This window comes from Primulina huaijiensis, chromosome 2 (genome assembly GCF_012295235.1).
Source record: "Primulina huaijiensis isolate GDHJ02 chromosome 2, ASM1229523v2, whole genome shotgun sequence".
NCBI classification, from domain to species: Eukaryota; Viridiplantae; Streptophyta; class Magnoliopsida; order Lamiales; family Gesneriaceae; genus Primulina; species Primulina huaijiensis.
Genome location: NC_133307.1, coordinates 30,816,252 through 30,830,626, shown reverse-complemented (window position 1 = coordinate 30,830,626; position 14,375 = coordinate 30,816,252). Strand labels below are relative to the sequence as shown.

General features: G+C 35.8%; 4 protein-coding genes across 6 annotated transcripts; all 4 read right to left on the bottom strand.

Moving 5' to 3' along the window:
• Positions 1-223: 223 nt before the first annotated feature.
• LOC140961666 (uncharacterized) lies at positions 224-1,365 on the bottom strand. Its single transcript, XM_073420329.1, has 3 exons — positions 1,063-1,365; positions 694-967; positions 224-606 (listed from the first exon to the last, which is right to left on the bottom strand). The coding sequence occupies exons 1-3, from the start codon at positions 1,199-1,201 to the stop codon at positions 372-374; spliced, it is 648 nt and encodes a 215-aa protein (XP_073276430.1). The 5' UTR covers positions 1,202-1,365; the 3' UTR covers positions 224-371.
• Positions 1,366-2,309: 944 nt separating this feature from the next.
• LOC140961654 (U11/U12 small nuclear ribonucleoprotein 25 kDa protein) lies at positions 2,310-4,524 on the bottom strand. 2 transcript variants are annotated; one of them, XM_073420319.1, is made up of 4 exons: positions 4,185-4,524; positions 3,973-4,072; positions 3,748-3,847; positions 2,310-2,639 (listed from the first exon to the last, which is right to left on the bottom strand). In XM_073420319.1, exons 1-4 carry the CDS (start codon positions 4,426-4,428, stop codon positions 2,544-2,546), a joined length of 540 nt encoding a protein of 179 aa, XP_073276420.1. In that variant the 5' UTR covers positions 4,429-4,524; the 3' UTR covers positions 2,310-2,543. The 2 variants fall into 2 exon arrangements, with proteins under 2 accessions (XP_073276420.1, XP_073276414.1); XM_073420313.1 differs by having other exon boundaries at positions 2,320-2,639; positions 3,973-4,078; positions 4,185-4,523.
• A 1,025-nt stretch (positions 4,525-5,549) lies between these two features.
• On the bottom strand, positions 5,550-9,225 carry LOC140971578 (mechanosensitive ion channel protein 6-like). The gene is made up of 5 exons (XM_073433907.1): positions 7,365-9,225; positions 6,926-7,049; positions 6,539-6,832; positions 6,258-6,460; positions 5,550-6,027 (listed from the first exon to the last, which is right to left on the bottom strand). Exons 1-5 carry the CDS (start codon positions 9,035-9,037, stop codon positions 5,739-5,741), a joined length of 2,583 nt encoding a protein of 860 aa, XP_073290008.1. The 5' UTR covers positions 9,038-9,225; the 3' UTR covers positions 5,550-5,738.
• A 1,042-nt stretch (positions 9,226-10,267) lies between these two features.
• Positions 10,268-13,006, bottom strand: LOC140971577 (probable nucleoredoxin 2). 2 transcript variants are annotated; one of them, XM_073433905.1, is made up of 3 exons: positions 12,732-13,006; positions 11,312-11,860; positions 10,268-11,044 (listed from the first exon to the last, which is right to left on the bottom strand). In XM_073433905.1, exons 1-3 carry the CDS (start codon positions 12,849-12,851, stop codon positions 10,415-10,417), a joined length of 1,299 nt encoding a protein of 432 aa, XP_073290006.1. In that variant the 5' UTR covers positions 12,852-13,006; the 3' UTR covers positions 10,268-10,414. The 2 variants fall into 2 exon arrangements, with proteins under 2 accessions (XP_073290006.1, XP_073290007.1); XM_073433906.1 differs by having other exon boundaries at positions 11,357-11,860; positions 12,732-13,005.
• Between the last annotated feature and the right edge of the window lie 1,369 nt (positions 13,007-14,375).

Genomic DNA, 14,375 nt, shown 5'->3' with positions numbered 1-14,375 from the left:
TATTTACAACTGTTATAACGAGAGGGTTTCACTCACATAGCTGAAAGGCTTCTATGAATTTCACATCTTTGTGTAGAGAGAGAGTCTAATTTTTGTTGTCGATATCATTTTTTTATTATAATTTTTTAAGTTATTATTTTTGATATTTTGGTAATTTTTTTATGCATTTTAATTATTATATCTACGAGGATAATATTCTATCAAGGTAAATTGGAAAGTTCCATAAATTAAATAAATACGGGCAAATGGATCAAAATCAAATTCACGCAACCCAAGAAAAGGACGCATTGTGCTTGAATTTACATTAAGAACCCCGACGGCCCACTTGGCCTTTACGAACAGAAAATCTGAGAGAAGGCCCATATTCAGATCTAGGCGATGGACCTCATGGAATAAGTAGAAATAGACCAGTCCAAACTGGGGGCCCTGTAAATCGATAATCTGGGATGATCACTCTCCAGCCCAAAATCCATCGTGGGACAGTACTCTTCTTCTTCCTTCTCTTCATCGTATTCGTACACAAATTCAGGCATCTCGATTTGGTCCCACCTTACGTTGTTTCTCAAGAGATTCAACGTATTCACGTATCTCATCTTACTGTAAAACCTGTCATCAATTCAACCACTTGAAATTTTTTGCAATCGATATTTTTCCTGAAATAATAATTGAAAACTGAATAATCATGATAATTACCCGGCGGCGGCGCCGGAGAAGAGGAGACGGCCGAAGGTGGCAAGAAAGAGGCGGCACTGAAGAGACGGATGCAGGAAATAAACGGCTTCCACGTTCTGCCCAACTTCAGCAGGAACAGCATCGAACACGGATTTCATGGCTAAAATCCCAGGGGAATTCTCTCTTCTGTTAACTCCAGAATGCACATACACAACCGAGAATCGCCCTCCATTCAAACTGGGGAATATCTCAGACTCCAAGAATTTCTTCAACGCCTCAACACCAACCAGCTTCCCTATAATAATAATAATAATAATAATAATAATAATACTCAAAAAAAATATCTTGTCGGAGTTAAAGACGGGTGTTTTGGTTGGTAGTAAATTTTACCAGGAAAGAGTTTTCCTATGATGCGGAGGATCGGGAGGCCTCGTTTGTCTGTGCCTTGAATCATGAATATGCCTAGCTTCTTTATGAGTTTTTGTTGTTCGGATTGGGAGAGAGGAGAAGAGGAAGTATCAGTGGTCATTCTGCTTATGCTCTAGGTCCGTTTCAAGTCAGTATGAGTGCTAGTGTAATAATATATATAAAAACCAAACCCCCCCAAACATATCCTACAGTTTCGAGAATAGGAGAGAGATTGAGATTGGGATTCGGGATAGAATATTCTGAGCATCTTCCTTTCGCCCCCCTCTTGCTCTTGCTACCATTCAGGGAACATTTTATTTTTGTCCCAGAGCAAGAGGTGGGCCATCCGATCCCTTCGATTTTATCTTTTTATTGTATATAATGGGATGCTGGATGTGATCCTATCTATTTAGTTAACACAAGGTTTTGAGGTCTCACCCTCAAGGGTATCAATTCGAGTAATTCGGATGAGTCGAGTCAGATCAAACAATAGTACTATTCAAAAATTGCTCAATCCGAACTCGAAAATTCTCAATTCGAACCTGAACTCGAATCAACCCGTATAACCCGATTTTGAATTTTTTTAAATTTTTAAAGAAAAATAATAATATTTTAATTTAAACACATATTAACAAAATATCCCTCATATATATGATTTAAATTTGAAGTCTAATTATAGAAAAATAAAGTATACTTACTAAATCAAATAAACAATTATTTAAAAAATAAAAAATATTTAAAATAAATATTAAATTATAAAAATTTATGATATAAAATATACAATAAATATTTTTTCAGTAATACAATATATAAAAATATAGGTAATATTTATTAATTATATATTTTTTTAAAAAATTAAAATTTTCGGGTTGACCCGAACCCAACTCAACCCGATCGTTTTTTTCGGGTCAGCTATCAGGTCCAACCCGATCTGACCCGAACCCGAAAACCCCAAACTCAAACATGATTATTTTCGAGTTGAACCGTGTCGGATTGATGGATCGTGTTTGATTTTGACACCTCTACCCACCCTCGTGACTGACTACTGAACTTCGGCACCCACCATTCAATTAGTATTTCTATATCAAGTCTTTTTTTTTTTACTCATACCAAGAAGCTTTTGCGCTGCCATGTGAAGAATTATTTATTTGATCAAACCAATTTTAACATTGAAATTAATAAAAATTGGATTTACAGCAACTTAAAAAGAAAATAAATTGATTTTTATTATAAAAATTTATACTTTATACCCAATCTCAAGTTTGCGCACAAGTTTATATAAGTTAGACACTAAACCTCTATCGAGCTAAAAGCAAAAATAAAAAACGGATTCACAAGTTGTTTTGCAAGCTCCTACTCATAAAGTGCGGGTGAAGAAGTGAAAAAGAAATAATACCTTGTGTATCATTAAATCTTCAATGAAATATTTGGAAACAGAAAAATAAAATTCTATGGTTTCTTGCTCACGATTTTCTGGTTAGACCGTGAAAGAAACGATGCTTTCGGCTCCTCGTATGCTTTCGAGAAGCCCTCGACACGACGTAGGGAACAAATTGCACCTGCACAGAAGCCTTAGAAACTTCAGAAATGGCAATTGTATACTTCATACGAGGATGCTAGTATATGAGACTTGAATATGTATGCGTGTGCATACAAATTTATTTTGTAGATAAATTATTTAACCTCTCAACTCTCCCATATATATAATCTTTTAGTGAGTCATCTCAATGAACGAGAAAAATCATTCCTACAAATAATGTTATACATCTTATACCTGAAGAGCTAAATAAGGAATCTAAATTATGTATTAGACTAAATTCAGGCTCCAGGTATCACTGTAGTGCAGTCAATTCTATCGATATCAGGCTATCATACTTCAAGGAACTCTTCAGATTATAATGGAAGTGTGTGTATTGTTGCAGTTTTGCCGGGACATAAGGGACAGTAAGAAAATCTATATTTGATAGCACAAAATAATTTCTATATGGTATTCTCGCATTTATGGTATAACAAGACATAACAAAAGGATAACGAGAAAGAGACGTTGAACAATTCAACAATGACTTTATGAATACAGAGATTGCTTGATCATGATCATGTCAAACTACCGACTAATGACGCTTATATGTGAATAATTATATCATAAGCTCATAACATATCAAATAAGCTCAAGGTCAAATTCTTTTGATATGTCAGCATCACAGCCAGAACTAAACCAAGCTAAAGGATTCTCCGTGGAAAATATCTAGATTTGGAAGAGTAACCTGTGAATTTAGAAGACTAGCACATGACTTCGAGAATTATCAATCACTACCGGTTCAGGTATGCCTCTGTTTATCATTTCCTGGTGTCCCACGTGAATGTTTCTATACCGTGGGTGACGGTTTTCACCAAGAGGAAATTTTCTTACAGAAAAAGTCTGCAATCTAAGAGGAGCTAAGATTTCATCACGTTAACTTGGGAATGCTACAGATAAGTGTTGGCACATTAACCATCAACTTATCTCTAAAACCCAAAGAAGCTTTATCATGTGCAAACATCATGGTGGAGTTTTTTTTTTATTTTTTCTTAAAAAAAACATTTCATGCACACAAACTCCACATAAACGCTGCAATATACAATATCATATGTTTCAGTCCAAAATCCGTGAGCTGAAAAATGAAATACCTGAGAATTGTTCCTAACGCCATAATCCTCTAGAGCTGAATCGTCGTTAAGTAACTTTTCATTGTGGTGCAAAAGGCAAAAGTTTGCCCACACATGTTTCCTGTGAATCCAAAGAATAATGTTTGAATTTCCAAACTGATCAATTACGGGATTTCTAACAATTCAACAGAGTGATGGTGGAGTATGAACTCATTCGAGATAGTTCCAGCGGTAGTTGAAACGTACCAAGAAATGTGACGATGACCCATTCTTGATTCCTCCAAATCATTCACTTTTTTCTTAATCGCCAGTTTCAAGTCCTTCACAGTGGCAGAATTCATAACCGCTACATCTTCAAACGCATACAGAACAACACAGATCAAGTCTCCATTACAAGCATCTACTTACACAAAGTGTTTGTCAAAATGTCAACTTGACCAAATCCAAACTTGGCGTACCTATAGAAGTGCCGTCGAGTTTACGGACAGAGATCCGCTTGGCGCTTCCGAGTTCCAAGTTGATGAGAGTGTCCACGTCCGATAAAGTAGGCTTCTTCGGGACGTCTTCGAGTACGGGATCGTTGAGAAGTGCCGCTAGTGTGGATTGTAATCTAGCTTTCCTGGCGCTGATGCTATTGTACTCTGGAGTTGCATTAACGGCGCTGCCACTGGTGCTGGCCGTGTCTGCTTTCGTTTCCTCCATTAATTTAGCACAAAAAAGATTGAAATTGAAGTGAACTCAACTATAATCTTGCTGATGTTCGTGATTTTGCTTCTTTCTTTTTTTTGGGTAATTCTGGTCGTTATTTTTTAGTTGTTTTTTTTTTTTGGAAATTCTGGTCGTTAAATTTAATCGCGCGCACGAATTTTTTAACGTATATTTATAAATTAATATCCGATAAATTAATAATATTCACAAAAATAATATATTATTTTGATCAATTTGTTAAACTAATAATTTCGATAAATTAAATATAATTTAATTATTAAACACAATGAGTACTACTTATTTTTATAAATATATATGTACAGTTAATTATATTTTTTTATTAATTTAAAAAATATGATACTAAAATAAACTAAATTTTTTACATAATTAAATTTACATTTATTGAATAAAAAATATACTTTTTAAAACAATAATTTTTAATTTATAAATAAATTAACACGTCTAGTCTAAATTAATAAAATATAATGTTTTTTGTTCAGTTGATATATGTTTAAATTATTTTTAAAAAATACATGTAAAAGTAAATTTATAGTTCCCAGAAAATATAACTGAACAAAAAATTTAAGAAAAGTCTGATAAAAATTTTCAACAAAAAATATTTCATAAAAGAAACATGCTATTAAGTGGAAATTAAATTTAATTGCTTTTGCCAATTTATCATATCAAACATCTTCCGAAAGATTGATGAAAACTTTAACAATTTCACAAAAACTATCGTATAATGATTTTATATGTCAATTTTGTGAGATAAATCTTTTATTTAGATCATTCTTTTAAAAAAATTTATGTCAAAAATATTATTTTTTATTATAAATATGATCAGAATTGACTCGTTTCAAAAACAAAGTCTCACAAAAGACTTAATAAAAAAAAATTGATTAAAAAGAGAAGAAAATTTTCTGAAAGATATAAAATTTTAATATAAATAACTTTGTTTTCGAGGCCATATATTTATTTTCCTTCCTACGACACGGTAAATTATCATAAAAATATATCTTATTTTTACTCTCCCGTCTCATGATCACGAGATCACAGCATATTGATGATTAATTAATCAGCCATGTCTATTTTCCATTATTTTATGACAACCTAAGTGAATAATAATGGATTAAATTAGACAGATATAGTCATATAGAGCTTTATTCGAAACACGATGACACTTTTGCAGAAGCTTATATATAATACTGTATTATTGTCAAGAAATTAAAGGTTTCTGGATACACCTATATATCACTGTATTTCGATTTGTTTCAGTATGGTTATACACCGCAAACAAACTGAGCTCATGTAGTAGAAACAGCCCAATTTGATGGAAGCCTAGCCGAACTCAAAGGCGGCATGTTGCGTACATTCACGTCGAGGGGCAGCAACCTGTATTCGATATCGAGCTCTCGGAAGATTTTAATCATCTCCTCAACCAGAAGTGCTCTTCTTGCCCATCTCTCCCCCATGTCTTGATGATTCATTCTGTGAGAAAGCCACACCGACCACTTTAATCGGTTCATGTCCTCGATGTCTCTCATGACTACTGATGGTGCAGGGTTCCAATGGTCGTTTTTGTTCTCAATGTACCTGAAAATGTCCCGGTCGTTTATATGTAGAGAATATGCATGTATTTCATTGAGTTTGACTTCACTGCTTTTTTCCGGGTACTTATTTATGCCTATGATATTCATTTTGGGATACATATTCTTTGATATAGGCGTATGAAAACATAAAGCTGTCGTTGATCACCTTTCATAAAATCAAGATTTTGGAAAAGTAGTTCGAACAATGGACATAAGATATATCTATATTTGTACCTTATGATCCTCTCTTTCATTCTCGCGATCTTCTCTACAGGGGTCGAGATATGTATACAGAAGTCGATTGCGTCGCCCATATCCGGGCTGCGGTAGTAGTTGTTGATCGGCTTTGTGGATAAGACACTGTTTGGGTAATAGATCTTGAGGCTATCGTATCTTAGAAAAACAGTCGTCAATATGTTCATCTCTTCAACTATCATCTGAAAATAACGGTTGAAATCAAATACACATTGAATACGAGCGAATTGTGCATGTTACGTGGAAAACAACTAGCATACCTGAACTCCATCGACTTCAACACGGTCACCCACATCAAAAGGGTGCATCACAAATAAAAAGATAATTGCCTCAAATGTTGTCTTGCAACTATTTCCAAACACGAACACAACTAAAAGAAGCTGGGAGCTTAAGAAGATAAAGAAATGTGTTGTAGCGACTTTGAGTATGAGGAGCCAAATTACGATGATGATAACCCCAACAACGACGTTCATCATTTGATGTAGTTTGTCGACAGCAGTTTTGGTGTCGTTTAGGGATAAAGCAAGAGCCTTCCTTTCCCTAAATGCATTGACCTGTGGTGTAAAAAAGGTTCATCATTTATATCTCATACCAGTTTATATCACATACAAATGCATGGTAACAAGCATCTTTTATATATTACTCACCAACCAATTTTTCAGATCTCGCTTGCTGATTCCCTTTTGTTCGCATCCTCCTTCAAAGAGACGCAATGCCTTTACAGCTTCATCCTCTCGAAGAAAGCGCAATAAATCCTCTTGGTAAATGCGTCTGCACACGAAAAGGACATCCTAGCATGTAAGGGTTTTTACATAACCAACAAATAATACTAAATTCAAAAAACATGCTGATTTAGATTTGGTGACTAGATTTCCCATAAGCTGACCACAGGCTTCTATTGGTTGCCACTCTCAAACGAGAAGCTTTAATCTAACAGCAAAGGCAGATCTAGAAACATGCAGAATTCAATGAAAATCTTGAAGTAAATGACACAACTTGATATGAAAATATAGTGTAATCGGCTAGGTACAAATCAATGATAGAAATAAGTAAAGATCTTAGATTAGGAAACAAGCAGAAAATTACTTAGCTCCTGGCCTGGCCACATTGGTAAATATTTTTTTAGCGGCAGCTTTGGCCTGGTTTTCGCTCGTGATCTGCACCATCGATTCATCTTCAGCAGTCGAGCCCTGTATGCGCTCATCCAGAGTCGAGATCACCCCTTTCCTCACAATGTTCATCAACCTCTTCATATTCCAAGCCGATATATTCTTCTGATTCAGCCTATGCAAATGATCGACCGTAATACCATTCTGTCCGTCCTCCTCTGACATCATTTTCGAAAGCCTAGGACTTTTAGCATCCGTGGAAACGGTACTCCTTGGAGTCCCGATCATTCTTCCACTTTTTGGGAAAACATTGGCCTTGAGGTCAGCAGGAATGGTCGCCCCCGCACTCTGAAGCTTCTGAACCTCAACCATCGCCCTCTCCTCGTCTTCCTGCACCAGCTGAATCTCGATCAGTGGCGGCCCGGAAAGAGTCTCAATCACATACTGAGTGAACAACGCCTCCTGAATCCGATCAAAAAACGTGCTAACATGAAATGATGAAGCTAAAACCTTGACAATCAAAGTTTTTAGCAGCAAAATCAGAGTTCCCACCAAAAGGCAAACCCAAATCTTGGTCACATAAGGTAAGATCTTCCCATTTGTCACCCTCTCAACCCTCTCGTCGAAAATGCTCTGCCAAGCTATCAGAACAAGGGTCAACCACACACAATTCTGCACTGGTTTTCGTAATCCGTACACGAAATACAGAACCCTTTTCCGTAAGAGAAAGTTCCTCTCGATGAAGAAAACCACAATCCGAATTGCCCATCCGGAAACCAATCTCCCAGAAATCAATACCAGGACCATTAACACCCATTTCCAGAGCTCTAATTCAAACAGGGTTCTTTTTCTGAAGAATTTAATAGTTAAACTACAAACAAAAGCGGCAACTATCAAAATCAAACCCAGTAATTGCATTACTGAGAGAGCACTACACTTCATTTTCTTGTAATCCTCGGGTAAATCTTCGTCAAGAAAAGGGTCGTCTTCGTCAAATTCACTGGTCCCTTTCCCAAAAACTTGGGATTTGACCATTCTTTGAATATGAGATTTCTGATTATTCTCCTCTGGTGGGTCCAGCAATCTCGACTTAGTTTTCGCTCTCAGCAAACTAGATCTTCTCCGAAAAGAATTATTGGAGCTGCAAACTACAACTTCAGCCGGTTCAGCATTTGACACGCGGTTCGCCGGCGGCGGCTCAGCAGTATTCTCGTGAAACGAAACGCGGACCTCTCTCGGGGTCAGCTGCCCGTAGTTGTTATCGCCAGGGCTCTCGGATATTTTAAGTAACGGCGATTTCGGGGACACCGGAGATTCCGTCAGGAAATCGAAGTCCTGGGAGGCGGCGGCGGCTCTCATGACGGCGTCCTTTGTGAAATCGTAACTGGAGTCCCTCCACATTCTGTTAGCGTTGCTCTCATTCACGCCAGCACTAGTGGCTCTGTCTCCATAGGGTGAATCTTGGACGTTACTCTTGATTTTGACGTTCTTGGGAGTAGGAGGGGAAGGCGAGGAGATGTCGGAGGAGGAAGATGACGTCATGCTCGCCGCGGGTGTATAGGACGTGGGGTTTTTGCACTGGGTTAAGAGAATTTGGCGTTCTTCTTCTTGAAATTGCGAGGATTTCAAGGATTTGCGGAAAGTTTTCATGTGAGGTGGTAAATTAAAAGTAAAATTTCGACAAACGAAACGGGATTTTTCAACTCAAAAAGATACAGAAAAGTATTTAAAATCACAACACTGATCAGATGATTCGGAAAAATGACTATTTAATGTTGAATTGGAATTAACATAATCACAGAGCGACGAGGTGTTGGCTGTAGATTTCAGACACATTTCATACGGACAGACTAAAAGGTAGTGTGGTGCATGAAAAGTTTCATAACGTGAATTTTTAAATAAAAAGGGTGTGAGTAAGTGAGTTTGGAGCAAGGCGATTTGTGTCGTGTACGTGGCAGTCGTGATTAATTAACGTTCCGATTGTTACCACTGTATTATTTTTACAATTCTCTTGTACATGCATATCGAGAAGAGGACATTCATATCCCAATGTAAAATATATTACCTATTTAATATCATTTAATCTTGTAAAATTAATTGGTAGATTTCGTTATAATTTTAATATTTTTACTTATATTTAATGTTATAACAAACAAAAATATGCGATACGATCTCATTAATATTTATTCGTAAGACAGATCAATCATCTCATATTACAATTAAAAAAAAATATTTTGATATAAAAAGTAATAGTTTTTCATGGATAACTCAAATATAATATTTGTATAATAAGTTGATCTATGAGACAATCTCACATAAATTTTTGTGACATATTATATAGATTTCTTAGAATTTTGAATTCATAATTGGCATATTTTATCTTTTCGTTAGTTAATTAATATCTCGATTTTTATGATATTTTGTAGCTAATCCGCACACACATAAATATATAACCCTCCAGAAGAAGTTAATTAATATCTCAATTTCTTCCACTGCCGGCCAGCCTTGCGAACTCGCTCGTATAGTTTGCTGTGTTTAAAACATTATTACTATATTCCTACTGAACACTAAAAAATTAAACGCTTGTTGATAAAAAAAGAAATTAAAATAATAATAACAAAAAGAAACTTATTGCCGAATACCAAGTTATATTAACTGATTATTTATAAGATAAAAACCAAAACATAGAATGATTTTGCAATTCTCTTTCAGTGTAATTAATTAAGGAGCTCCATCAATTAAAAGCTCGAATTGTGGTTCCAGTTCCTCAACCCGTTTGATTTTAAATGCAGGCACACCAACTTATCAAACAAAACTTTTCGCCTCGATCATACCTTTGATGACTCGAATTTTGATTATTTGGAATACAAATCAAGTAAATTCAAAGAACTCAGCAAATCATATAGATTTCAAATTAAGATTACTGGTCCCAAATCTTTCACATGATTCGTTTGGTGCATTAATAAACACATAATACGGAGAATTCTCCTCCTCGTATGAGCAAAAAGAAATAACACTTGAATTTAATTAACTTTCGATTACAGCGTCATGCTCCACATCTCGAACACACTTGGGATGAACTTCATACCCACAGTCTATACACTGGTACGCCCATCCGAACCCTTGCTCATCGCAGTCGCAGCATATAAATGGGCCGCCTCCATTGCCCTCCGACACCAAAGTTAACCCATGGCCATGCCTGAAATGGTACCTCAATTTCGGAAAATTTTCGGCCTCTTCATCGTTTTTCATCTCGAGCGATCTTATTCTTACTTGGGTGAATGGATAGGCATTTTCTTGATACAGGTTGATGAGGTTCCGGCCTTCTTTGGTCACGGTTTTCCCATCCGGACTCAGTATTACCAAGCTTGGGATACTTTGAACGTCGAAATACTTGATGAGATTTTTTATCGTTGGATCTGAAAATGGCAGTGCAAGCCATGGCATGGTGCAGAAATGTGAGTCGAAGGATGATTCGTCCTTGTCACTTGATATGAAGACTATTTCGAAGGAATCATTATTGTCACTGATGGTGGATTCTTGCTTGATCTTATGGTATATTGAGGCTAACTTGGGGGTGAATTTCACCCCTGGGGAGCACCATTGAGCTGAGAAATAAAGTCCAATTGTTTCTCCCATCAAAGAAGCAACAGGCACCTGAAAAAAACAAAAACACTCCTCAACTTCTTGGTGATGTGAATTAATGGTTAGACACCAAAAGCTGCTATGTACTAATTGATAAAGATCGTCGACTCCCGTTTGATGGTATAAGAGTTAGATTTTAATTATCCTCCTCGATCGATGATGATAAAAAAAACACCAAATACACTCAATAATTAAATAGTATCGAACTTCGGAAATAAAAAAGTTGACAGTGGGTGTTAACAGTTTGTGAAATTCATCAATAATAAACAGAATAATTACCTCAAAAGGCTCAAATCCTATGAACCAAACCAGGCCACTAATTACCTTTTCAGGCATGGAATGACTCACAAGAAAATCTCTTTCAGGGGTAGTCAGCAACTCTTTGAGAGTCTGGTTTTCACGCTTCTCCTTCTCCTCCTCCATCAGCTCCTCCAATCTCTCTTTGGTGAATGGGTACGCCCGTGCTCCATACCGATCAATAACATCGATCCCATGTTCAATTCTTGAATCTTGTTTATCATAGTAATTTGGCAGTAGAATGATTAAGCAAGGTATACTTTCGACATTGAACCTCAGATTCAAGGCCCTTTTTGTTGTCGTAGCCGAAAATGGAATCGAAAGCCATGGCATGGAAGATCGGTATTCATCGTAGGAGTCAAGGTCTTCATCAGATGAAACAAAGACTACTTCGAAACCTGGATCAACGTTTCTCTTCTTGAGTTGCTCGTAAGTATTGACCAACGTTGTGGTGAATTTTCGACAAGGTGGAAACCAGTTTGCAGAAAAGTATATGCCAATGACTTTGCTTTGGATATCAGAGATTCTTACCTGACAAAAAAAGCGACAATTTAAAGGATAAACGTGGAATCAAGTTGAAAATTTTTCAAGACTACAAAGTGGACTTATGCGTCAAATTGAATCAAGCATTCTATCGAAGTAGGCATAGATGTAAGGTACTGGTAAAGTGATCAACTTCCTAAGCTTTTGAAATAATTACAAGGCTAAGACGTAACCATTTGCAAGTCATATTTAATTCCCATCACCCAAATACTCCAGCAAATTGGTATTGAAAAGCTTAGGAAGTTGATCATACATCCAAACAATAAGATTGCTTTTGTGTGGCCACAGATATCCGATTTGATAAGGTAGGTGACTATTAATTAAGTTAAACCCGAGGGTTTACAAGTCCTCACCAAAAGGCAGCCATGCGAGTTCCCATCACCAGAAAAATAATAAAATAAGATTGCCTCTCTTCTTAAAATTCAGGCGGATGTATCAAACTAGTTTCAAGGTTTGAGCTCCATTATTTGGACTTATGGCACAATATTTTGAGGATGGAGGTGCAAATTTGGGAAGGACCCACATTCTGCACAATAGCTTCTAGTCAATTTCGATAAAAAAAGACTTACGTTGCTACAAAAGATTGATTCTGATACATGTATCAAAATGTAAAATAACAATAATCAAAAGTGGATCGTTACAGGTATCAACCGGCACATTTGATTGCCAGCATAAGCAAGCATCCATGCACATTTTTCGACCATATGAAATTAACAAAAGAAGGTGTTGATCTCACATAACCAAGCAAATTAATTGGATAATCCATACAAGGGACGACACTCCCCAAAGAGGCAAGCAGAAAGAAGTGTTCAACTTACACCGAAATGGTTTTAATCCTTAAAACTGCTAAACCAGTTACCTGGTCCGCAGTGGAAGATAGCAGAAAATCGTCATCTTTGGAGCACAAAAAAGAGTACAATCCCCCTTGAGGGCTCTTGTTACTCGAATCAACTCCATTCCGGTTCAGCTCTTCCCCCATGGTTTCCCGTCTCTGTGCTGGCCAAAAGGCTCACCCGCAGCAGCAAGATTCTACTCTTTGTCCTCTGCTTTAATCACTAATAATTCAATGCATATTCTCCCACATAAATTATAACGCCGCTAATAAAAAAAACAAGCAACACGTAGCCTCCTCTCAAGTTTCACCCATTAAAAAAAAATCGAATTATGTAAAAAAATATTAAAGTTAAAACTACAAATTACCCCAGTGAAGTGGGATTGTGCCACGTACAAAGTGTATGATTTGACTGCGTGACGTCAAAAAGAAAGTATTCGTTTGCTGAATGAAACTAGGACCAATGCTTGAATGCCTTAATTTGTGCACTTGTCACGTGTCCACAATACGCCGCTGCCTTGAAGTAGACAGAGCACTAAATAAATAAATGAGTCGGATTTCTCATCGTACACGTATCATCCTATTTCCCTCCAATTGCATTCTGGCGCCTGTTATCGAGGAATCAGCTTTTAGGTAAGCAAAGACTTCAATTATATATATTTCAGGCTCCCTGTTTTTTAAGGTTTTATTATGTCAGATTTTTAAATTAAAATAGAGTTAATTTTATGTAGGAGTCATGTGTCTTTTTTTGGTTTACGGTGTAACCAAATTGTACTTGAGATAAAAATTGGAATAAAATAATTTCTTATTGTACATGAGATATTTATCAAGCATAAATTAAATTTTTATTTCCATTTGAAAGCTGCCGTGACGTATGTACATTCAAGTTGAGTGATGTAATGGAAATGATTTTACTTAATAATAAAATAAAAAAAAGTTTAGTGATGTATCTGAGAAAGTAGTTTCACTAAAACTCCATCAAATGAAGTACGTAGCATCCCCAAATAGGTAAGTTTTAGACGATGTCAAATATGACCAAACATCGCAATCAAATTTCAAGTCTTATAAGTTTAAACGGATTTAACATGTTATATCAAACGAAAAAAATTGTTTTTTTGTTTTTTTACACTTAATATGATCGACAAAAATAATAATCACATTTTCACACTTGCGAAACTTTCTCTTCATATTTAATCGTGCTTAAACGAAGTCGATATTTTTTTTTTCCTTTTTGAACATTGCCAAATAGTATTCCTTCTATTAGCTAGTCTATTAAAGAGTAAAAATATAGAGAAAAATAGTTTTTTCGCAATAATTAAATTTAAAGTATTCGTTCGATAATTGGGGAAATAATCAAAGCATCTAAGTGATCCATAGTTTGAAATTTAATAAATGGTAACTAAAACAATAAATAAAAAAAAACTAGATCTCGATTGACCATTCAAATTCAAATCGCTTTCCGAACTCTATTCTTCGTAGTGGGCTTTTTATTTGGCCTGTTTTTCGTAACCTAATCTTTAAAACCCAGTTAACACGACCAAAATCTATTTTTTTTAAAAAAATAAAAATAAAAAATAAATGTCCCAATATTTTTTAAAAAGAGATTTATTTCAATAAACCTGACGTAAAGAAAAATTATAAAACATAAAAGGCGGGTGGGTGTAGGTCAAA